Raw genomic sequence first — 26,047 nt, forward strand, 5'->3', positions numbered from 1 at the left:
GGATTATTTTACCAGTGGTCGGAAGCCATGGGTTTCGTTTCTATTTGCTGTTTGAAGTACTTTTAATAAATCACCTGATCGCATCACTTACCACAGTGAATCCAGATCTGATCATACTCATACTAACATAATCCTTCTTCCCGTGACATTCGTGGAGATGCAGAGGTAAACTCGGACTCATAACAGCGAATGTTGAACTAACAATCCTTTCCTTTCCTAACGATCACAAGCACGTGGCCGGCGCCGTTATTGATCTATATACAACTATATATTACTGCTACTGCTACTGAATTGTTACACATTGACGATAGTCAACTTTCCCGAAATGCTATCTGTGTGGTTCCCTGTGCAACTTCATTAGCTCAGATCAATCACGGAGGTGCAACTACGATGTGTGTGGTCGTTCATGCTCATGCTCATGCTCCCAAAACCTTCACATGCCGAATTTGGTTCCGTTTGCTTGATTAGTTCTCGAGTTATGCAGAAATTTGTGTTTCATTTGTATGGGAGCCCTCCCTCTTAGTGAGGGGAAGGGTCTCTAACCATCATAAGAACCTTCCTCGGCCCCAAAAACCCCTACATGTAAATTTTCAAGCCGAACGGTTCAGTAGTTTTCGATTCTGTAAGGAACATACCGACAGACAGAAATCCATTTTTATAGGTATAGAGGTTAAGCGACCAGTTGGATAACCCGAAAAAAAGAAAACAAAACGAAAAAAACATCTTTATAAAATAATACTTAGTTCCTTTCAGTAAATTTAAAATAGTCGGTTTCGTCCCTGCTATTGCTTCTTTTGCATTTAAAATTCAATCTAAGTTTGCGCTTTTCCAAAAATCCTAAGATAAGTATGTGCCCGTATTGAACTGTTGCTATAACTGTCCTCTACAAGAGTTTAATTTAATCCCAGTTATGATGAGACTCTGTATTAAACTGTAAAAATGCGTTAGGAATTCAAAAATGAGAAATAAAGATTGAAGGAAAACACAGGTGTGTGAATGAACGCTTTGGATAACCAAAAAATTTAAACTCTCAGAAAAGTTAAGGCAAACATTAACTTTTTAGAGTGTTGCATGAGAGCTAATATTCGCTTAACTTTTCTGGACAATTAACTTTTCAGAGAGTTAACTTTTCCAAGAGTCCACTGTATTTTTTTCTTAGTGTTAGTGTCAAAAATTTCACTGCAGTGATTTTATTTTTCTACAGGAGTTTTCCACCACCGTGGGAAATTTCGAGAAATATGCTGATATGCTTTGCTAAATGGCTGAGATTTTGTTCGCCGTTTCATAAAACAAACTGTTCAAGAGCTATAAACTTTTGAAGCAAGTGATGTCCGAGAAAACTGGAAAATTTGATTTAAAATTTCCGGGGAAAATAAAAAATCGCGAATTTAAATTAATTTTCATTAAAAAGAGCATAAACTGACGGTTGAAAGACAATTTTTTAATTAAAATCTGACTTTTATGTCTTAAAGTGCACCATTCCATGATGGGTAAGCTACCAAGCACCAGTTAATGGTGCCGAATTTTTCAATTTTTTTAAATGATCCATTTCAGGCCGGTTAGCGTTTAGAAGTTACAGAAGGTTCTACACATTCAAAGCTTTACCTTTGACATTTACCTATTTTTTAAAAATTGGTAAATTTTGCATCCGGACAATTTCGGACTTCCGGACCGGAATCGGACCGGAACCGGAACAGAGCTAAATCGGACCGGAACGAAATCGGACCTAAAAATTTCGTTCCGATTTTTTACCGGACCGGACCGGACCGGAACCCGGACTTCAATTTTCGTTCCGATGTCGAACACTATTCACTAGCACTTGCAGCATTTTGTTTTTAATTTTAGCATATGGTGCTCTAGTTACACTACTACCAATGTGTGAGGCAATTACTCCTGAAACTCTTCTATCTGGTTAACATAACTAGTAACACCACTGACAACCACTTGCTTCTGGTGCTAGTGTACTGTATATGTACGATTCAATGATACACTAGCACCAGCAGCAAGCTATTGTCATAACAAAACTAGTTATCTTCAATGAGCCGGTATCTAGACAATACCGACATGTTATCCATCGGTCTCTCTTTTGATCTGTTTTTGAAAAGCATTTAATCACTGTGCTGGCTAGTTCGGCCTGTCGGATTTAAAAGACACAGACACCACTATAGAAAATGGGCCCAATTTAGTCGCAGCGACTTCATCATTTCTCGCGAATATAACTCAAATTTAGTAGCGTTTCATTAATATCAAAATACACGCCGATATTCAGTAAATATTATTCTATCAACTGGTATAAAAATCTTGTCTCGAATAAATATAGTTTCAGCGTAATTCCTGAATATTGTTCAGGCTATCGCTTAATGGGCTGGAAATACCCTCTCGTACCATATTTGACCGTAACACTGTAAAATGTTTTTCAGCTTGTTAATAGCCACTAGATGTAACCCCCTTTATTTGTTGCTGCTATGATACCAATATCGGCTTGAATTAAATTTTAGTATATTTATCTTCAGAAACGATCTTACAAAAAAAAAATAAAAGAAAAAAAAAATACAAATGTCTTATAAATGTACGATAAAATCTTTATTTTCAAATAGAGCTGAATAGTGAGTTAGTTCCACTTTAAATCATTCACCCTATGTAAGATCGTCGTTTTAGCAAACTCAACATGGCATCACAATTAAAAATTTGATCCCTTTATTCAATATTTACTTTCTTGGTGTCTCATATAAAGGTTACTACTGCTTGCAATTGTTGGTCTCGGATCGCTATACGTTATGCATCTACTGGCGCAAGATTTTATGAAACTTTCGAAACCTTTACTTATGGCCTCCGGAAAGCGTGAAGCTGTTATATTTAACCGAACGAGTGCTTTGATGGTGAGTATTTGTGCATATATTCTAATTAAAAGTGTTAAAAGTTAAATCTAATAAAAATTATTTTATTAAAATTATCACGAATAATTAAACGAGTTTTAGAACTGGAAATACCTGGCACATAGATTCTTTTGGAACATAGCTAATTCACAGTTTCTGTAGTAAGAGTGTCTTTTGTTAAAATTTCAGTGCAATGCAACGGTCACCTATGGTTTATTACTTTATAGCAATATATAGCTCATAGTTGGTATTAAGATCGCTGGTCTGATAATCCAGTTCGAATCTCAACTGGAAGAGACTGTTAGAAGAGTCAATAGGACTCAAGCACCAGCCCCGAAATTGCCCTGTATACCAACGGTACCAATTGCAAAATCTATCAAACAAAAAACCAGGAGAACAAATTCCGAAACGAATTGTTGCGCTAGGACTTCGTTTTGTTAATAAATATGCCTTGTTGGTTACAGCAAGAAAGAATTTTATTTAAGATGTTTTGGCACCTGGACATGAGGGTTGAATGGTTGGGTTACAACCTAGAATACGCTTTGCTATATCTACCCTAAGACAGAACATGACCTGTCGTATCGAAGGACGTAACATCTCAAGTAACCATAAGCATTAATCCAAAACCGTATATGGGTCATTCCATGTCAAGTGTCCGAGTCACCTGTAATCGAACTTCTCGGATTTTCACCAAAGTCGGCCAGATTGGTCGTTTTGGGTCAAGATGCAAAAATCCCAAGTTTGGTGCCGATTGGACTTTCCCTCGATTTTTGGGAACCCCCCCTTTTATTAGAAAAAGCATCATTTTCGTCAAATTCGCTTATTTTCTTTTGCTTATATCTTCGTAAGTATTCAATTTAGAAAAAACTCTATTCTACATTTTCATGGGAAATCTTCTGAGGAATCCGAACTAAATATTAGTTTTTTGCGGCAGTGCTGCCAAATACTTTTATTTTTGATCTGAAAACAAAATTTGTAGTTTTCTCTCAATGAGTACAATTTGATCTCAAAAATTTCAACACCATCGTGTTCCTCAGACTTTTTTACATAAGAATCACTCAAAACCACGAGGTGTTCCATCCCGTTCTCGAGATATAGCGTTTTGAAACAAACAATTCCCAATTTCTCATGTAAAACCATAAGCAAAATGAAACTTCCTAGCAATAAGCAAATAACAAAATAAGCAAAATTAAACTGGTTTAATCTATAGCAACATTGCGCTGTTGTGGAAGCACATAAACAGTATATAATATAACAAAAGTTTGTTTTTGAGCGTCTTAGCAGAATACGAAAGTTGAGTGAAAGAAAAGTCAAACCTATTTTCACAATAAAATTCCATTAATAGTTTTAATTCAACAGATACGCTTTTCACTTTCTACTTGAAGGCTTCATAAATGACTGTTTTCGAACTGTTTTGTAGTTTCGATTTTTCTTTCATTCAAGAATATAATACAGTTTTTCCTAACAGTGATGCAAACTTCACAGATTTCACTAGTAACATTATAAATCCATATCAATATTTTATATCAGTATTAACAGTATTAATATGTATTTTATTTCTCTAAATAATTATTTCCTTGTGCCTTTTCTGCTTATTTTTTTGATACTTTAGGCTTATACAAATTTGATAAAAAGTTTATGTCACCCCCCTTTGAAAATTTTCGAAATGTGAAGGGGCAAAAAAATAAAGTGCCATAATAGTCTGTAGCATTTTTTAGTGACAAGCGAATTTTTTCACAGTTCAATGAGTTTACATCTCTAAATTATCCAATATGTGCAAATTTATAGTTAACTCGTTAGTCTCGATCAACTTTCTTTCACCAACTAAGCTTTCTGATTCTGCTGCAAGTCACAGGCAACTATTGTGCTAAATCTTTAAGTTCCCGACGTAGAAAATTGGGGTGCTTGCAATCAGACTTTCGGCTTGATTCCATCTTAATTTACCTTGTTTTAAAAGAATTAGATGGAGGCAACAGTCAATTAAACGATATATTAGTGAAATTTGGTACCGCTTTTGACGGAGATATTCCGATTTTTGAATTGCAGTGGGATTATTTTTTTCCCTCAAAGGTACTAGATAAAATAAAAATAGAAACACAATTTTTCGGGATTTCGGGGTTCAAAATTGGTCGTTTTACACCGTAATGTCCAAGTAACTACCCTGATTTTGGAGGTAGAGGACGTAAAACTCAACGATACAGTTTTTACCATTCATTGGATGCATGCAGCATGCAGGATGCAGAACTTTTTTTCAAATTTGTATAAGCCTTATATGTAGTCCCTAAATTTGATTCGGAAACCGTTTTCATTATAACAGAGTTTGTACTAACGGGAATTGCGGCATGCATAGATCGGATACCCGGAATAGATGCTGCTGACAGGAAGTGATCTTTCAATATTTCCTTTTCTTCGCAACGTTCTGCGGTCGACACGAATTTTTTTATGATTAAGCAAGTTGATGATGTTGAATCTGTTTTATACTGGGATACTGCCCCATCGGAAAAATAGATAATCTTCATCAATTTTGTAACCCTGCCCTTTAATAATTCAATTAAGTGTCGCTGGAAAACGTGGAAACTATTTGTGTTATGCTCTAAAGTGTCTGAAATTATGACACAATTCAGAGGCCCAGCAACTCTTTCCTGTACTGCATATGCCGCAAACGGATGAATCGTAGCCTGACTATTATTATAGTGTACTGATTGTACACTATCTCGGAATACAAATGCGATAAAAGCAATTAGGTATTGATATTTTTTTGCATTTTGCTTTGCGCCTGTGAATGGTATTGTTTCACAGTTGACATTGTGTCACCTCTGCTGCTAGCCATCTCACATGGTTGAAGGCATGAGAATCTAGGAATTGTTTGTTTGACTTTTCGTTCACTCAATTTTCATATTCTGCTAAGACGCTCAAAAACAAACTTTAGTTGTATTATATACTATTTATGTGCTTTCACAACAGCGCAATGTTGCTTTAGATTAAACCAGATTAATTTTGCTTTGTTTTGTTATTTGGAAATTTTATTTTGTTAATGATTTACTTGAAAAATTGGGAATTGTTTGTTTCAAAACGCTATATCTCGAGAACAGGACGGAACACCTCGTGGTTTTGAGTGATTCTTATGTAAAAAGTCTGAGGAACACGATGGTGTTGAATTGAGATCAAATTGTACTCATTGAGAGAAAACTACAAATTTTGTTTTAAGATCAAAAATAAAAGTATTTGGCAGCACTGCCGCAAAAAAACCAATATTTTTTCGTATTCCTCAGAAGATTTCCCATGAAAAATGTAGAGTAGAGTTTTTTTCTAAATTGAATACTTACGAAGATATAAGCAAAAGAAAATAAGCGAATTTGACGAAAATGATGCTTTTTCTAATAAAAGGGGGGGGGGGGGGGGGGTTCCAAAAAATCGAGGGAAAGTCCACTCGGCACCAAACTTGGGATTTTTGCTTCTTGACCTACAACGAACAATCTGGCCGGGTTTGGTGAAAATCCCAGTAGGTCGATTACAAGTTTGTACTTTTTCTCGGTCACTTGACGTGGAATGACCCATATAGGAAATAATTCTGCATCCCTAGTGCCAAACTTTTGTATAGTAGCAAACTTAATGCTTATAAAACGTATATGAACATTGTTGATCAGTCAATTGCATTAAAACGAGCTGTAAGTGTTGATAAACGGCTTGTAGTTGACTTCTTATTTTGTTATTCTACGGCCACTATTCGTGCCCTCTTCCACCTAATGGATGCCCTATTGGTAATGCAGGACAAGTACACTCAAGTCGCTTTTTACGCGAAGGATACGTCCCGCGTAAATAAAAACCGCGTAAAAAACCGCGTAAATTCCGAAAATCGAAGCTTTTTAAATCCCGACCGAATCTATTTTTATTTTCCATAACAAGCAAACGAAATGCCGTCGATACTTTTTCGATACGATAATGTAGACAAAATGTCGTATCGATTAAGCCTCAAACAACACTAATAATGTTTATTGAATGCTTGTGGTGTAGCATTTTAATAACCCGCTATTTCGCCTTTATGCATTATGTGAGTTCTACAGAAGTATATAAAGAAAAATAAGCTTTTAATCATAGTTCTGTATGCTTAAACGATGTTGTCAAAGGACTAGTGTTTAGTGCTTACTGGTTATTTAGGATGAAGGTATCGATATCGAGTCGGTTTCAAAAAGGAGCCAGCTTTCTGTTTGCCTGATTTCAACCGTGGGATTGCCGAAACAAAAAGGAAAGCGCAAAAGTATTTTGCTGAAAACCACAGAAAACACTGAAAATATCAAGTTTTTCGTGTTAGAAACTATACGCTTAAATGAATTTACAATGATATGAATAATATGAAATTACTCCAAATGCCCTTCAAGTGTACAAACTCAGATTCCGAGTAGTTTTTTTAGACAAAAAGTTGGTAACAGGAACACAAAATTGTGTTATTTGTCACAACGAATAATAATTCAGTTATTGATAGCAAGAAGTCGAAATTAGTTAGATTTTGTACTGAAAATCTGTACACTTTTTAGGGCATTTTAGGCGGTTTTAACCATTTTAGCTAAATCTAACTTATTTACAGGTAAACTCATTTTAGAGTGTAGATTTCTTAGGATTCGTTTATCGTGTGTGTTGATATAAAATAAACTAAATTGAAGTGTAAGTGTAATTCGGCCAGATTTAACCTATTTTGATGTTTCTTATCATAAACTGCAGCGGAAGTTTAAATATTTTTGGAATCACCTTTCGTTGCCGTAGTAAATAATAAAAGGGAACCGCCAAAGCAAAATGAAGAAGAAGAATAAGCTACGTGTCATGTCCTGTAGCCTGGCAAAGGGTGAACATGTGCATTCCATAACCTCCACGTGGTGCCGACTGGGGTACGCAACTTCGGTTGTCGTACGCTAATAGAGAAGCAGTGGCTCCCGCCTACCTTAAGAAGCTCCGTCAGTTGGATAAGGACCTTAGGTTAACGACACATTGTACCCGAGAACAACATAGTTAATGAACATGAAAGAAGAAATCAATCTGGATTATTGGCAACAACCTTTACCCGCTAAGACGCAGATTGCGTCATGTGAAACTGTGCGGTACGCACTCGCCACTCTTAAGCACATGAGACGATAGGTGCTTTCCAGCTTGGCTAGATAGCTTTTGGTACCTAACGCCGATGACCACACCGGCCCGCCATACCTGAGTATGGACTGGACCACGTTGGCTAAAAGCCTTCGCTTGCTGCCATATACCGCAGAGCTATTAGACATCATACGAGACAATGCCGAAATAGCTGTGGAAGCCTTCTTGCAGGCATAGTCGACGTGGCTCCCAAACTTGAGCTTGTCGTCGACCATGACTCCAAGGAGTTTTAAGAACCGCATTGACGAAATAGTGCAGTCCCCGATACTGATATTTGCTTGCTGCACCGACTTGCGGTTGTTAACCACGATAACCTCCGTTTTATGATGCGCTAGGTCCAGTTTCCTGGATCGCATCCAATCTTCAACAATGCTTATAGAGTGGGCAGCCGTCAACTCAACCTCTCTGATAGATTCACCGTAGACTTCCAAGGTGATATCGTCCGCAAAGCCGACAATCGCCACCCCTACCGGAAACTTTAGCTTCAACACCTCGTCATACATGACGTTCCACAACACCGGGCCCAGTATGGAACCTTGCGGAACCCCTGAGGTGATTGGAACGCATTTCTGACCCTCCTCCGTGTTGTAGCATAGCACACGATTCTGGAAATAATTTTCCAGAATTCTGTACAGCGACACCGGCACTTGGACGTTCCGAAGCGAGCTGGCTATGGAGTCCCAGCTAGCGCTATTAAACGCATTTCTCACGTCGAGCGTGACAACTGCGCAATAACGAATACCTGTCCTCTTGGGCTGGATTGCCACCTCGGCTGTCTTAGTGACAGACAAGATGGCATCCACCGTAGATTTGCCTTTTCGGAAGCCGAATTGGTTCCTTGACAGACCGTTTGTACCCTCCGTGTACTGTACGAGTCTGTTAAGGATAACCCTCTCCAGCACCTTGCCGGCAGTATCGAGTAGACAGATCGGCCTATATGACGAGGGGACACCCGGAGGTTTTCCCGGCTTCGGCAATAGGACCAGGTTCTGTCGCTTCCATCTGTCCGGGAAGTGGCCAGCTTCCAGGCATCTATTCATTACTGCCCCAAATAATTCGGGAGCCTCGAGTTCCTCGTTCGTAACCGTCACTTCCTCCCCGACCTCCAAACCGCCGTCGCCCACGTTACTTTGGATGTTCGGCTGGGAGGCCGACCATCCTACGCTATGGTCTGAGATACTGGAACGTCGGCCGTGGGACGACTCAGCGGCCTGGGGCCAGGGCCTTGGCTCGTGGTGCGGAAAGAGGCCCTCGATGATCCGCTCCAGCATCTCTGGCGATTGCTCAGCGGGCGCCATCACACCCTTGGTCTTTGCCATTACGACTCTGTAGGCATCACCCCACGGGTTCGCATTGGCACTAGCACATAACCTTTCAAAGCAGGCTCGTTTACTAACTTTTATCCCGCTCTTAAGCGCTGCGCGTGCAGCAACAAGTGCTACTCGACATTCAGCCCTGCTTTCATCCGAACGAGTTCTTTGCATAATTCTCCTCGCACGAAAGCACGCTCCGCGGAGTTCCGCAATTCCATCTGTCCACCAGTATGACCTGCCATACCTAGGACGACCTTTCCTAGGCATGGTAGCGTCACATGCTCGCGACAGTACCTCAACCAAATGATCAGCGTTCGGATCGGGCATACCGCGATCACCGCACTCTCTCCGGATCGCTTCCACAAATACTTCGGGATCGAAGTATGATGTCTTCCATCCACGGGTGGTTGGAGTGTTGGCCCTACTCGCCGCCTGCCGCCTCGTTATCTGACCGACACCATAGCGGACCGCCTGATGGTCACTGTGAGTGTAGCCATTATCTACCCTCCAGTCCCCTATCAGACCAGGACTGCCGATCGTCACGTCGATGATAGACTCCGCACCGTTCCTACTGAAGGTACTTGTGTTGCCGACGTTGGCCAGATCTACGTTAAGCTTTGCCAGAGCTTCAAGCAGAATCCGACCCCTATGGTTCGTGCGACGACTTCCCCACTCTACCGCCCAAGCGTTAAAGTCGCCCGCCACAACCACCGGCCTTGAACCAGTCAGCACAACTGATACTCGGTCTACCATCCGCGTAAACTGCTCGATAGACCAACTCGGCGGAGCATAACAACTGCAGTAGAACACTCCACCCACTTTGGCAACCGCAAATCCCTCGTCTGCAGTTGACACAACCTCCTGAACCGGGAACCTGCTTGTTGTCCATATAGCCGCCGTCGCAGACCTATCCGAGACCCAGTTGCCGTTTCCGGCAGGGACGCGATATGGATCCGAGACTATGGCAATGTCCATTGCTGACTCAGAAACTGCTTGGTGTAACAGCTGCTGAGCTGTGCTGCAGTGGTTCAGGTTGAGTTGTGTCACTTGCACTATGAACGTGGCTTAGTCGCCGGAACACCGGCCGGGCACCTTGGACCTCCCGTTACGTGCTTTGCGTCCCGTTTACCGGTACAGATCAGGCACTTAGGAGGCTCCGCGCAGTCCTTTGCTTTATGGCCAGCACTGCCACATCTCCTGCACAACTGGCTCCTATCTGGCCCCTTGCAGTTCCAGGCTTTATGTCCGTGCTCGAAACACCGGAAGCAAGCTTCCGACTGCTTAGACACGCTCAGTGGGCATACCGACCACCCCACTTTTAGCCTAGCAGCTTTCAGGGCTTTGTTTCCGTCAATCAGCGGAAGTCGTATGGTGGCTACCTGGGTCCCGGCCGGACCCTTGCGTAGGCGAACCGCCTCAGTTGCCACCACCACTCCACTTTGCTCTTTGAGAGCACTTCGGTGATCTCGTCCAGGTTCTTAAGCTGGAGAGTCACTTCTGGTGTGAGAGCACGTACCTTCACTCCGTCCCCGAGCACTCCTTCCGCTATGGGCTTGTATGCGGAACTCTTCTTTGTGGCGTCCTTCTTTAACTCGAGGATCATATCGCCCGAGCGTGAGCGGCGGATGCTCCGTACGTCCGCGCCCAGATCCTTGAGTAGGGCGTCTCCTCTCATGGCCTTCAAAACCTCCGAGTATTTCGACCCGTCGGTTTTCAGGATAAGAGCGTCGCCCTTCTTCGCTCGCTTTCTTGCCGGTTTAGGTGGAGCAGTTTTTTTACTGGAGCCTCCTCCGCCTTTTCTCTTGGCCCTAACCTCGGTCCACGGGCCACCTGTCTTGGAGCTTCCCGCTGGTTCATCGGTTAGCTCTGCCAACCCGCTAGCCTGAGGGCTTTTACCGATCAGGCGTTTTCGGTCCGCCAGGGGTGCTATCCCCCGGGGACTGTCTCGGGCGCTTGGCGGATGCCTTACCGCTGCTGGTAGCGCTTTCCGTAGCCTCCTGGGCCGCGTTACGACACTCCGTCAACGGGCAAGCGTCCGTTTGTACTGCCTTCGACGCCTTCACGGTCACCTTCTTAGCCTCTCCTGCACGCGCCACGAGGTCGTTGTGCGTTTTGGTCGCTGCATTCAAGGTTCTCCGAAGCATGAGCAGGCTCTGCTTCAGGTCTTTGGAGAAATTGCCGCGACCTGACGTAAACTCGATTATTACCTCGAGCTGCTGTGACGCTGCTACCACTTTAGGTACAGCGTCTCTATTTTTCTCCATCGCCCTGATAAGTTCATCGCTGTGTCCGGCGTGGTAGGCATACCGCTGCCTTTGCCACCCACACTAGCGCTCCTAGTTGCATCCTTCTCCACTCTTGGTGGAGAACGCTGGATGCCTCCTCTAGCGAACGGGTTTTCCACCGTATCCACACTTGTTGTATTTTTGATTTTGTCTTCCATAAGAATCCCACGAGTTGAGGGGAAAGAAAAGTCCGCCACATCAGAGCCCCTCATGATGCGGTAAGGGCTGATTACTGTGGAGGGCGCTCTGGTACTCCACAGGCTCCGTTTGAGGCTGAGTATTTATAAACCCCCCCCCCCCCCCCGCCCCCACTATTCATCCCTCGGCACGGGTCGCATGACACCTTGGATTAGGGGTTTATCCATTCATGTTTTTACTTTTAGCCATGGATAATAGCTATTAAAACCATCCTCCTTTGGGGGCTTTGGACCCTCTGCTCAGGTTCTCGGTATTTTCAGGTTCATCGAACATGCTTCTACCGAGATCCGTCATTTGCAGGCGGAGAGTTTACACTCAGCCTTCGCATGAGTGCCCCCTTCTCTGTCCGCATACGACCCTAGTTTCCACCGGTTGTCCGATTTCCACTATGAAGCGTATCCCGGATGGTACCACGAGGAGGTAGAGATAGGAGTTGCTAAATAAGAGGCTGTGGAACTTCGTGATAGTTCTGGAGCGCATTATTCAACCATTTACCATCCGTGTGTGTGTGTGTGTGTGTGTGTGTGTGTGTGTGTGTGTGTGTGTGTGTGTGTGTGTGTGTGTGTGTGTGTGTGTGTGTGTGTGTGTGTGTGTGTGTGTGTGTGTGTGTGTGTGTGTGTGTGTGTGTGTGTGTGTGTGTGTGTGTGTGTGTGTGTGTGTGTGTGTGTGTGTGTGTGTGTATGTGTGTGTGTGTGTATGTGTGTGTGTGTGTGTGTGTGTGTGTGTGTGTGTGTGTGTGTGTGTGTGTGTGTGTGTGTGTGTGTGTGTGTGTGTGTGTGTGTGTGTGTGTGTGTGTGTGTGTGTGTGTGTGTGTGTGTGTGTGTGTGTATGTGTGTGTGTGTGTGTGTGTGTGTGTGTGTAACTCACTTTCCTCGGAGATGGCTGGACCGATTTTAATGTTCTTAGTGTCAAATGAAAGGTCCAGGTGTCCCATAGGTTGCTATTGAATTTCATTTTGAGCGGACTTTTAGTTCAAAAGTTATGTATAAAAATACGAAAAATATGGGACTTCATTATCTCACAGGTCCCTTAACCGATTTGAACAAAATTGATTGCATAGGCGTGGTACACAAATTACGTTAGGCGTGGTACACAAATTACGTAACGCAAAAATTTCGGTTTTTTTACCCCCTCCCTCCCCTATGTAATATTAAGTAACGCTTGGCATAACCCCCCCATTAAATTACGTAACGTTAACCAAACCTCCACCCGTACCACAACATTCAATAAAAATGACTTGAACCGCATATTTTTTTTAATTTTTAAGAAATTCAACCAAATTAGCAAGCTTCATATTAAAAACAGCAATCAGGCATCGGCCCATGTTAAGCTGAAATGGTAAAAAAGCAAAGCCATGGGTATAAACATCCTGTTGAGAACTTGACCCTGACTGACTTCGCAGCTGGCTATTAGGGAACAGGACAATTACGGGGATAGTGCAGCGATCCTACTGGCTCTATAGCAGCACTTCCTAGCCGATATTCGAACATACGACGGCTTGTTAGGCCAGCATCGTACCCCGGAGCAAACTGGGCAGCCTGGAATGGTCTTCAACCGTAATAACTGGAAATTTAGTAGGATTATCTTCATCAGCTACAAACCATAATTTTGTATCATAATGTTCATTAGTATAAACCGATTCACTGTTTTCCACCTCCAACACGTCCTTTCCTTTTGGCAACTGCCTTTTTGGTATTCATATATTTGTTACGTAACTATTCTCATGACCCCCTCTCCCCCCTATGTAACAACAAGTAACGCTAACTCGACCCCCCTCCCTCCCCTCTAAGCGATACGTAATTTGTGTACGAAGCCATATGAAAGAGCAGTTTTGCAAACCCTTAACCTCCAAATTTCATGACGATTGGCCTTGTAGTTTGAAAGTTACATAAAGAAATGTGAAAAAATAGTATTTAAAACATATTTTTGAAACATATCAACATTAATTCAATGAAAAACATCACACATTTTATTATTATTTGAAAATTACTGCTGAGATCTATCAAACGAAACCGAGTTATTTAAAATCGGACGGTTCATTCAAAAGTTATTCAAACTTTAACACTTGAGCACCGTATATTAAACCGTTAAAACGTGTGAAATCAAAACATATCAATCAAATGTTGATTGTATTCAATGTGTGTGATGTATGTATGTATGTATGTATGTATGTATGTATGTATGTATGTATGTATGTATGTATGTATGTATGTATGTATGTATGTATGTATGTATGTATGTATGTATGTATGTATGTATGTATGTATGTATGTATGTATGTATGTATGTATGTATGTATGTATGTATGTATGTATGTATGTATGTATGTATGTATGTATGTATGTATGTATGTATATATGTATGTATGTATGTATGTATGTATGTATGTATGAATGTATGTATGTATGTATGTATGTATGTAGGTATGTACGTGTGTATGTGATGACAATTTGCAATTTTCAAATTTGCATTGAAATTCAAGAAAAGTGAGAAACATTTCAATTGTCTGAAGTTTTTGAAGCCTCTTTGTGGAATACGAACTCTGAAATTAAAGAAAAGAAAAAAATTTTACCGACTAAATTCCACTATTTAATATTCGTTCGCGACAGATACGTATACGCTTTGAAATAAGACACTGATGAAGCACGTCGTAGGCGAACTACGTATCTGTTGCAAATAAATATTAAATAGTGGGATTCAATCGAAAAATTTTTTCTTTCTTTGTTTTCAGGTTTCAATTGTCATTTTCTTCTCTTGCTGTTACTCACAATTGTACAAGAAAAGCAAAAAGCGAAAAAAGCAGTTGATTTAAGCATGTAGGTAAAGTGGTGTATAGGATTAAAGTGTGTTGATTTTACCAAATAAATTTATACAAATTTCAAACAAATTTTGCGCATCAATAGATGCTCTTTTCAATCATTAGATATTAGAGCTTAGAAATGTTATATGAAAAATAGGAAGTAAACGTTGCACGGTAGTAATTTTGTAAGGTTTGTTTTCGTTAGTGACATTTTAAAGGACAGATGTCTTATGTCATGTATCATGTTTTAATAAATCCAAAATGACAAGCGCTGGAAATCATGTCGATCATATTTTTCATTCTCAAGCATGTTTATGGCGCAACTTTTGCACTATTTTTCGACCTCGTCTTGTTTTCCTAACCCTCTAACATTGTAAAAACGATGCGATCAAGCTAATGACTATCTTTTCATGAAAGTACATTCAAAAGAGGCTCAAGTTTTGATTTTTATGCAAAAATAATTATCTGAAGGAGCACCAGCTAAGAAATTTCTCTTTTTCATATCTAATGCTCTATTCAGTTATTTTTTCTAATTCAGATATGTTGCAAAATTGAAGCCAAACAAACTAATAGTAAAATTTTCAGATTGATCATTTTGTTGTAGATATCCTTTTTCTTCAAAAGTGAAGTATAATAATAATTTTTCTGAATTCTTGTTTTTCAAAGATGCTAACTTTCGAATGCATGGTATTAATATCAAAATATCAAAACATCTGCTATGAACACATATTTTATATTGTCAATTCAAAACAAAACAGTCTAAGTTAGTTAGATACTGATGAAGGTCACACGTCGAGACCGAAATACGTATTTATCAATAGAGCACAGTAGTAGAATTAAAGGATATAAATAACTTTTTGTTTTTCTTCTTTTTTATCAATTCAAAACAAGTTTCGTATGTGGCTCTGAAGCCCGAAAGTTAAGGCCGTCTGTAGACCCGTTAGAGGGTTAATTTCTAATTTTCTATATATATTCATTCAAGTTTGCAAAAATTATCTTTTGTGTTAACATTATTTTTCTGTTCTGTTCAGATGTTTCTGAGAAATTAAATAATGATTATTGTGGCAGTAGAAAGGCTAGGTCACGCCGCTAGGTGGATTAATTCGGGTTTTTAACGCAGTAGCCATTTTTTCATTTATTAACCCAAGGAGAGTTGACAATCCAAGGAAAAATGTGGCTAACGTGCACACGTTGTCAATCATGGTTTTAAACTATTTAAAACAGTTCGAAAGCATAAGTGACAACGAACTGATGATGAAACATCTAATCCGTGCACCCAAAGAAGTTTTCAACGAAGCGTGAGGTTCAAACGCTTGTCAGTATTTGTCAGTATTTGTATTTGAATATAGGCTATGAGCCCGTTATCCTTTCTTAAAACTAATTTACAAACAATTATTGGACAAATTCTACATATAAAAACAAGTTACATCTATATATATAAAAGTGAGCGTGAATATGTTTGTATGTTTGTTTGTATGTTTGTATGTTTGTATGTTCCACCACAACTCCAGAACGCCTTGACCGATCTCCACCAAACTTGGCACACATGTTCCTTGATATAAGAGAATCAGCACTGGGGGGTTGACAAAATAGGGGGGTACATAACAGGGGGGGGAGCCCTTAACTCCGAAACGCCTTGACCGTGGGGGGTACATAACAGGGGGGGGAGCCCTTAACTCCGAAACGCCTTGACCGTTCATCATCAAACTTGGCACACATGTCCTTGACATAAGCGAATCAGCACTGGGGGAGTCAACAAAAAGGGGGGGAGGTTCCCTAATAGGGGGGAGGCCATAACTCCGAAACGGCTTGACCGTTCTTCATCAAACTTGGTACACATGTTCCTTAACATAAGAGAAACAGCACTGAAGGGGTTGACAACAGTAGGACCGAATTGTTTAGACTGTTCTCCCATAAGTGACGGTAGGATAAAAGGAGGAGCTGATGACCGGAGGTTGCTAACGAGAAGGGGAGAGTAACGCCCGTATGACTGTAACAATTTATCCGTACAATAGAAAAAATCAGAATACGAAACACTAAACTGCAATGCTCGCAGCTGTAGATTTGCAAGTGTTATGCACCGAATCAAAGTGACCTGTATAAAAAGTGTTCGATCATTAGTGCTAATTGTTGTTGGCCGACTCTGTTTGAGTCCCAGGGGCAATCATTCAAACAGCATGGAGTTCATCTGAGAACACCATGTTTTTCCCTTGGTAAACTTTATGTGGCATGCTGCAGAGTGGGCTCAGCCAATAATTTGTGCATACTTGCTCCTGGTGGTGACACTAAGAATATTGTTTACAAACAAGTTTTGTCTTGAAGTGAGATAAAAGGAATGACAGGTTTGTTGTATCCATGGAAGAAACACTGTTGCACCTTCTACTTTTTTTATTAGGATAGCATGTAATACTAAACTAATAAATAAATAAAAAGCTGTGTTTAGAAAAGTACAATAACAAAATACAAAACTATTCCATTATTAAAAGCAGAAGGTGCAAATAGGAAACATGGCTTTGTTTTACCTTTGCTATAGGGTAAATGATTTTGAAATGGACTTTGCTATAGGGTAAATGATTTTGAAATGGACCCAGTCGAATTCTGATCTTGAATGGACCTATTTTTAAATAAGAATGTTAGGATATAATTATCAAGTCTTTGTACTGTATTTAGCTTTAATGTTTATCTTTAATCATTTCTGAACGTAAATATATTAAAATTAAATTAAAATTATAGCCAAAACCACTTTATTGCCGCTTATTTAAAAGTAGCTGTTTTTCAGCGTTTTGGCAGTCACCATAGAGTATTTTCAAACTGTTACTACCCGGAACCCTTCTGGTTTGAAATAAAACAATACTCTTAAAATGATGCTAAAATATGTGTAATTTCAATTTAGGTATTTAAAAGTTCAGTAAAACCAGTAAAATCTTCAAATTCCTTAAAAATGTTAACCCCCTTTTTTGATCTTGAATGGACCTAGTATTGATTTTAGAATGGACCTAGTTTTGCGCTCCGAGACATCACTGGTGGTAGCTATCATTGCCTACCACTAACGAACTCGTCGTTGTATATTCATTGAAACTGCTTGTTGTCACTATAGTATCTCCGTTTATAATTAATCTATAAGCACGGGATATTGAAAGTAGGCTTGATTTATAGCCTAAATAAAAACTTAATTATATTGATAAAACTAACTATCACTCATCCTTTTTCGTAGTTGCTTCATAGTGTTTGTACATTGTAGCCTCTAGTTTTGAAACTGGAAAGTCTTCCTAATTAGTTAGCTAACATATGCCATTTTATGCTTAAAACAATATAAACTTAATTTATTCTCAGTATTATAAAAAAATTTTAACCATCATTGATTAAAAGATAAGATGGATCAAAAGATAAGAGGGATACTAACTGCCTTCTGTTAAGGGGGCATAGTACCTTTTCAATTTTTTAAAACATAAATTTTTTTATTGATTATTTCGAAAGATTAACATTTTGACCATATGTGTTTGAAGTCGTTTGCATGAATTCCAAATATTGACAAAGTTACAGCTATTTGTACCGCGCATGTCTGGAGTGATTAAACAACGAGTAAAAACTTCAACGTCGTTTTTCTCGAAACCAGGTTTTGAAAGTCGGTACCATAAATATCTCAAGAACGGCTCAAGCAATTCTTATGATTCTTTTTTTGTTTGAAAGCCAACAAAATTATCTAGTGTTTGACCCATCCTTTTCTTGATATTGCAATTTTTGATTTTTTTAGAAATGTTTAAAGTCAATTTTTTCGCTTAAAAACCATACTTTTATGTTTCAGTGTCCGCCATTTTGTTATGTGTTCGAATTCTAAAAAAGGATGGTAAGGTAAAAATGGTTGGAATCAAAAATTTTTTCATGGACAAATAACGTCCTGTATTTTCCATATAAATACAGCAAAAAGTTTTGCTGTAAGTTTAAGTTTTGACAAAACTCAGATGAGAAATAGTTTAAACACGTTAATCAAGCATATACCAAAGCTTCAAAACACCTTTAGCGCGCTGACCGAAAACCCTAAGGCCAATAAAATTCAACCGGATCTTTTAATCGAGCAAAAAACATGGGTTTGAAGCATTTTTATTTAAAGTTTAAGCGTGAAAACCAAATCTGTTCTTGCTTTTAATATATACGTTATTATTTTCCATGCAAAAATCTACGAAAAGAAGACAAAAACGAGAGAATTCGGACGATTTTCGGAAACTCCGAATTCGAATTTCCATTTCTGTTTCGTGCTAGAAGTGTTAAGTATTTTTCACTCACTCACTCACATTTTACACTCACACACTATCACTTCACTCACATTTTACACTCATTTTTCGAGTTTTTCAGGCTGTAGAGCCCACGGACAATTGATTTTATACTCATATCCTCCAAATTGTTTTTAGCCCCCCGATTTTTCAAGCCAATTTCCAAAGGGGGGGGGGGGGTGACAAAAACTTAAAAAATATTTTGCAAAGGCCTTATATTCCGCCGATAAGTAAGCAGGTTGACTTCACATCACCTTTTGGTCGATTGACAGATAGATTAAAAATCAGTTTAGTAAAATATTCAAAATCATGCAACCGGACTAATCCGTGGTCGTATCTTATACACAACCCCTCTGATTTTATTCTTGGGGGATGTAAAGTTTTCTTTAAGCACCTCTCCCTCTGACTTGTGACAAAATTAATACCTCCTTGTCCACCGAAATTGAGTGACTCTGAGATCTAAAATATTCATTTTTGAAACTTCCTATTTTCTATCTGGTACAGTTCTTCATCGACTATCAGTTAGTAAAATATTCAAAATCATGCAACCGGACTAATCCGTGGTCGTATCTTATACACAACCCCTCTGATTTTATTCTTGGGGGATGTAAAGTTTTCTTTAAGCACCTCTCCCTCTGACTTGTGACAAAATTAATACCTCCTTGTCCACCGAAATTGAGTGACTCTGAGATCTAAAATATTCATTTTTGAAACTTCCTATTTTCTATCTGGTACAGTTCTTCATCGACTATCATTTAAAATTAAAACCTACTATCTAAGCTTACCTTTAAACCTAGTAGAATTACCAAGTCTAATTTTTTCAAGCACCATTTACAGTATGATTTCGAATTTGACAACAAATGCGTGTCGCATATGTTGCCAAAATCGAAACCGTGGCAAAATGTAGACCATTTTTCAACTGAAAAAATTGCATATAAATGTGTCAAAAATTGAATAATTACCACTAATTAACGAATTTTTCACGATTGCAACGGTTTTATATTCAAAATGTTCGACAGGGGCTGTCGCAAACCTTTAGATGCTTTGCAGTAAGACGTAGTCCTACGTCAGTAAAAAGTCTGACCTTTCGAAATATGTAGTCACTAAATAAAAACACGAACCCCACTGTACTTGATAAACTACGTTTAATACAAGTTATATTACATATTTTTAATGAATGGTTTAAATTTTTGAAACTAATAGGCGACATAATTTTTTTATGACGTGGAAATCGTTTCAACCATATCTGAACAACAGGTAATAATAAATTCCCAATATACAAATGTCACACACAGATACATACACAACGCATATCAAGTCACTGAAACGTTGTTCAATTGTTGGGCTGACATAAAAACAAGACCCTCGGTGACTGTGACCGATTTCAAATTTTTCAACCGACTTTCATACCTTTCTAACAGAGTATAAGAAAGGTAAAAGCTGTTCAACCTTGTGTCCTATTAATAAATAACAGTAGTATAGTTGTACTATTAAAAAAAATTCTTTGTTATTATTTTGTTCATTTACATGGAAGAAACTATGACAATCCTAATTTAGGTCCATTTCAAAATCAAAAATAGGTCCAATTCAAGATCATGTTGGGTCCATTCAAGATCAAAAAAAGGCTTTGGCAAAAAACGATATATTTAATAAAAGTTTCATCAATTATACATTTTTAAAGTACTGATAATGTAGAAAAAAGGTGGTACTTTCCAACAAATAGTAACATCACCACATATTATTTATAAATGACGAGTAAATTGAGCAGGAGTGCGAGTGGTGGTGTTAAAAAGCGCTAAATAGGTCCATTCAAGATCAATTACCCTACTATAACAAAGGTTTAGGAATTGGTCGAAAAACACGAAATTGATCCGAGGCCCGGAGGGCCGAGCCACATATACCAATCGACAGGGTTCGACGAACTGAGCAATGTCTGTGTGTGTGTGTGTGTGTGTGTGTGTGTGTGTGTGTGTGTGTGTGTGTGTGTGTGTGTGTGTGTGTGTGTGTGTGTGTGTGTGTGTGTGTGTGTGTGTGTGTGTGTGTGTGTGTGTGTGTGTGTGTGTGTGTGTGTGTGTGTGTGTGTGTGTGTGTGTGTGTGTGTGTGTGTGTGTGTGTGTGTGTGTGTGTGTGTGTGTGTGTGTGTGTGTGTGTGTGTGTGTGTGTGTGTGTGTGTGTGTGTGTGTGTGTGTGTGTGTGTGTGTGTGTGTGTGTGTGTGTGTGTGTGTGTGTGTGTGTGTGTGTGTGTGTGTGTGTGTGTGTGTGTGTGTGTGTGTGTGTGTGTGTGTGTGTGTGTGTGTGTGTGTGTGTGTGTGTGTGTGTGTGTGTGTGTGTGTGTGTGTGTGTGTGTGTGTGTGTGTGTGTGTGTGTGTGTGTGTGTGTGTGTGTGTGTGTGTGTGTGTGTGTGTGTGTGTGTGTGTGTGTGTGTGTGTGTGTGTGTGTGTGTGTGTGTGTGTGTGTGTGTGTGTGTGTGTGTGTGTGTGTGTGTGTGTGTGTGTGTGTGTGTGTGTGTGTGTGTGTGTGTGTGTGTGTGTGTGTGTGTATGTGTGTATGTTGTGCGAGGCGCAACTTTCCTAGCGCCTGTTTCTCGGAGATGGCTGAACCGATTTGTTCGCTATTACTTTTGTTTGAAAGCCTGTTTATTGCCTAGTATATCACTATTGAATTGCTTCGGGGTTCGACATTTCCTTTAAAAGTTATAAGTAAAAAAGTGAAAATTACGTGACACGATTTTCTCCGGAACCAAATGATCGATTTCAATGATTTTGGTATCGAATGAAAGCTCTAGTTAACACTAAATTTTTTTGGTAAATTTTATTGAAAACAAACAAGTAGTTTAAAAGTTATGCTTAAAAAACCTGTTTTGACAAGGTAATAATTATCGCCTGTTTCTTAGAGATGACTAAACCGATTTAGGCGTTATTAGTCTCATTTGAAAGGTAACATAACCTAATAGATCACTATTGATTTGGTTTTTGATTGAACGTTTAATTTGAAAGTTATGAGCAATTGAATACAACATATTAAAATTTACAATAATTTATAACGATTTCATCTAAGATGATTTATGTAATTTGAATTATTTTGGCATCAAATTAGAGATTTTAATGCTGCAAATATATCTGCAAAATTTCAGAACGCGCCAACTTTTGTAATACGGTTACTCGCGCGCACAATGACCCAAAGCCAAAAAGACATGCGCACTAGAATTTTGACTGGGAAAACATGGTTTTAGGTTTATGGAACCTTCGGAAGAGTTTCTTGAAATTGAAAGCTCTATCGTCTGGTAGAATTTAAATTTTGATTAATCCCCCTAAAAGTGAAATATAAAAATTATTTTTCTTCAGTTTCAATATAACACATTGATATGTTCTGCAAATGTTTAGAGCATCTAATTTCAAGAAATTTTGTTAAATACAGTAACCTTCTATCTATTCAGCGAAGATAGCAAAATCTTATTTATTGTATATGAATTTGCAAAATCAGTTTTTCTATTTTAGCTCTTTTTGTAATTATTGTATGACTTGTTCATGTACTACAAAATTGTACAAATAGTAAAAATACACAACTTTGCTGAAAATAGCATACCTCTATGTTTGCTTGTTTAGGAACTGTAGAACTTTGATTATAAAAAATACCCAAATTTTGACCCCGAATTACTAGACTACCAGCAGACGGATACATTTTAAACATTTCACATTGGCTGATAGTTTTGCTGCATACAGACACCATTTTTCCATATGAAGAAACGAGAGAAAATTCCAGTTGGGGTCAATTGCGGTACACCTCACATGCTGACTGCTTCGTTTCTGTGATATCAGTTTATGCTGATCTATTTTCCCAACAATTTAAAATATTAATGCATTGAATAATTATGACATTTTGCTCATAACAAGGTAATTGAAGAATATACGTTAGTTAAACAGCGATTTGTAACTTTTTAACAATATGGCATTCAAAAACCTACACGTGTTGTACAAAATGCGTGAGTAATTGAAGGTTAATAAAAATTGATGAAATTTATTGATGTCAATCAAAAAGAATGGCATTACAGGAATTTATGCATAGTTCAAAAACCTATAAATTAGATCTTTACTACGCAATGTATATGTTAAAGAATAATATTTCCTCTAACAACTTGCTTTTATTTGCACTTACTCAAATTAGTAACAACCAACTTATCCTTACTCAGTAATTTCATGAAAAAAGGATCTATCAAAATTTATAAGTGCTGCTATTTTGTTCAAATTTTGTAAACTTATTCAATTTCCAAAAATTTTATGAAAACCAACGCACTACGCAACGTTAACCAATAGATGAATTATGTACCGAAGACTTGTCGATTTCGATCTCAAATAGCAAGTAAGACCGTATAACAAAGGTTCCTTTCACCACTGGGTGGATTAAATCGGGTTTTTCTTTCTTTATAGGGTTTTATAGGGATTTCCGTAAAGAAAACAGTTGTACAGGTGGCCGGGTAGACAAAAGAGGGGGGAGGCTGACAAATGGGGAGTAACGTCCGAAAGAGACAAGCGTTGTATTTTTGCATTATAAGCATTTCGGTTACAATAACCGATGTACAAGTGGCTGTGATACAAAGGCTCCCCGAGTAAGATCGGGCACTCAGCTAGTATAAAATAAAAATAGAATTACTAAAGCAATTGTCCTCTGTTGTATAGCCTAAGCCTATGTTTAATGGTATTCGAGTTCATGTCAGTGCACATAAGAAGGGCTCCATATAAAGTAGCGGCCAAAATTGCCGATTGTAAAATTCACATTGCTAATGCTTAAACGCGGTTTTGTAGTAAATTGTTTATATTTTTATGATTCGCGAATAAAATTTTCATAGAAAAAAATATCATGTAGAAATAAGCCGTCAAAGTTGCCCATTTCTAAAGTTTGAAAAATAAGTCATTTTAACATTTTAATTTTTTTTTTAATAAGTTATGTGTGCGACAAAAAAAACACCTTTAGCAGGGCGACAAGGGTACCCGGGTACCCAAAATTGTAATTGTTATAACATCAATAATTTTAAACCGATTTTGATGAAATAGATGTCATTTGATTCGTTAATTTATCTAGTTCTGAATTCTTTGGCTATTTGGCCATTAAAAAACATACGGGGCCCGAAAATCCGGAATTTCGGCAGACTGTCTGCTGTGAGGTAGAGAACTGATTGTATTGCAGGAAAATCAGTCATGCGGATATAAAAACAATAAAAATTCATACAAGAACTATTTCATATAATGAGATGAATCAGGTTGGTCATTCCGGAGTAGGTTCCGGTGGGGTCATGGGTGGCCAGACTAGGATTGGAGGTAAAACCTAGCAATATGGGTATCAAATAGAGATGGTCGGGTAGCGGAAAATTTGCCCGAAACCCGCACCCGTACCCGTACCCCCGGGTTCGGGTATTGAAAAAAAAATAATTTGCGGGTTCGGGTCGGGTACGGGTTCTTAATTTTTGTTTTTGAAACCGGGTATGGGTCGGGTCGGGTATCTCTATTGACGACATTTAACACTAAAGATGGTCGGGTACCCGGGCCCGTCCCGTACCCGTCGGGTTGCGGTCGGGTTCGGGTATCAAAAATAATAAACTTGCGGGTTCGGGTCGGGTACGGGTTTTTAATTTTTTTCTTGATCGGGTACGGGTCGGGTTCGGGTATTCAAATATTCATACCCGACCATCTCTAGTATCAAAGTTCTTGGAATTAGTTCGGTAGGTGATATTTTTTACATTTCATTGTATTTTGATTGGTTATTTCGAAAATGGTTTCTACGGGGTCACAGATGATACCGCAGGATTCAAGATAATGCTTAGCATTATCAGAACAGTTTAAAACGTAGAACCATCCGTTATACATTTGGAACCAGTTCCGAAATTATTAATCAGTACTAAACTGGCCATATCAATTCAAAACATCTAAAAGATCCGCCAAACCAATTCTAATATTGGATTAGGCACCCAACTGGCCATCTGTAACCCTACAGTAACCCAATCCTGGAATTGCCAATGCGATCTAAAGTCACCAATTTATATAATAAGATGAAAAAAGGGTCCACAATGTCAAGTTGCTTGAGTAGTTCCTAGAACGAAACGGTGGATCGAAGATTCTACGTCGTCGAAGTGTAACTGTGCTATTGTTGAAAATTAATCTCCTGGTCCTGGTTAATTGTTGGCTAACAATTCGTCCTGAGAGTATGTTCGTGAAGAACACGATATGTGCTATCTTATGCCTCGAGTATACCGTGGGGATGTCCACCAAAGAACAGAGCTCATGGTAGGGTGGTAGCTCTTCTCCGTTCCATCCAAGATTCCTGAGAGCAAACCTTACAAATCTCTTCTGGATTCTCTCTATGCGTTGAATATGCGTTACATACTGCAAACGCCAAATAACGCTGAGGAAATCCAGTTTGCTTCTGACGAGACCTTTGTAGATCGCCAGTATTGCATACGGATCATCGAAGTCACGGCCAAACTTCCTTACAAGCGCAAAAATGTGAAAGTGTCCTATCGAATGTTACCCCTAGATCACGTACATATTCTACCCGCGGTATAGTACTATCTCGGTAAACGTAGTCGAAGATCAGGGGACCAACTTTCCTAATAAAAGTCATCACTGAACACTTGTTCGTATTAACTTTTAATCGCAGTTTTCACAGAATCTACCAAAATGCTCTAAATCAAGCTGCAACTTTAGGCAGTCATCCATAGCTTTAATGGGAAAAAATATTTTCACGTCGTCGGCATAAGTTAACACTGTGGCATGTGAGATAGCTTCAGGTAATTTGTTCATTAAAATAACAAACAATAAAGATCCTCCTAAGTGGCTGCCTTGTGGTACTCCTGATTGCACGGTAAACGGACCGGATTTGTTGCCACGGAGTTTTACAAATTGGGTTCTATTTTTAAGATACGATCTCAACCAGTTATATCGCGAGCCTCGAATGCCAAAGTCTTCCACTGCCTCTAAGATACTATTTTAGTATCAATATGCATCAAATGCTTTGCTCATATCGGTGAATATGCAATCCATTTGTAGACCATTTGCAATGCAATCCGTGACCACCGAGGTGAACTCGCAAAGATTCGTGACCACTGATTTCTTCTTCACGAATCCGTGCTGTACAGAGAAACATGGTTAACTATATCATAGAGATGACTATA

The 26,047-nt window shown here is 39.1% G+C and overlaps 1 protein-coding gene across 1 annotated transcript in view; it reads left to right on the forward strand.

Moving 5' to 3' along the window:
• Positions 1 to 2,729: 2,729 nt before the first annotated feature.
• Positions 2,730 to 26,047, forward strand: part of LOC128735875 (uncharacterized) — a gene marked incomplete at its 5' end in the record, with an annotated part of 96,359 nt that continues 73,041 nt past the window's right edge. The window contains 1 exon segment of the mRNA XM_053830358.1: positions 2,730 to 2,879. Coding sequence (XP_053686333.1) covers positions 2,730 to 2,879 — 150 coding nt within the window.

This window comes from Sabethes cyaneus, chromosome 2 (assembly GCF_943734655.1).
Source record: "Sabethes cyaneus chromosome 2, idSabCyanKW18_F2, whole genome shotgun sequence".
In the NCBI taxonomy this organism is placed as follows: domain Eukaryota; kingdom Metazoa; phylum Arthropoda; class Insecta; order Diptera; family Culicidae; genus Sabethes; species Sabethes cyaneus.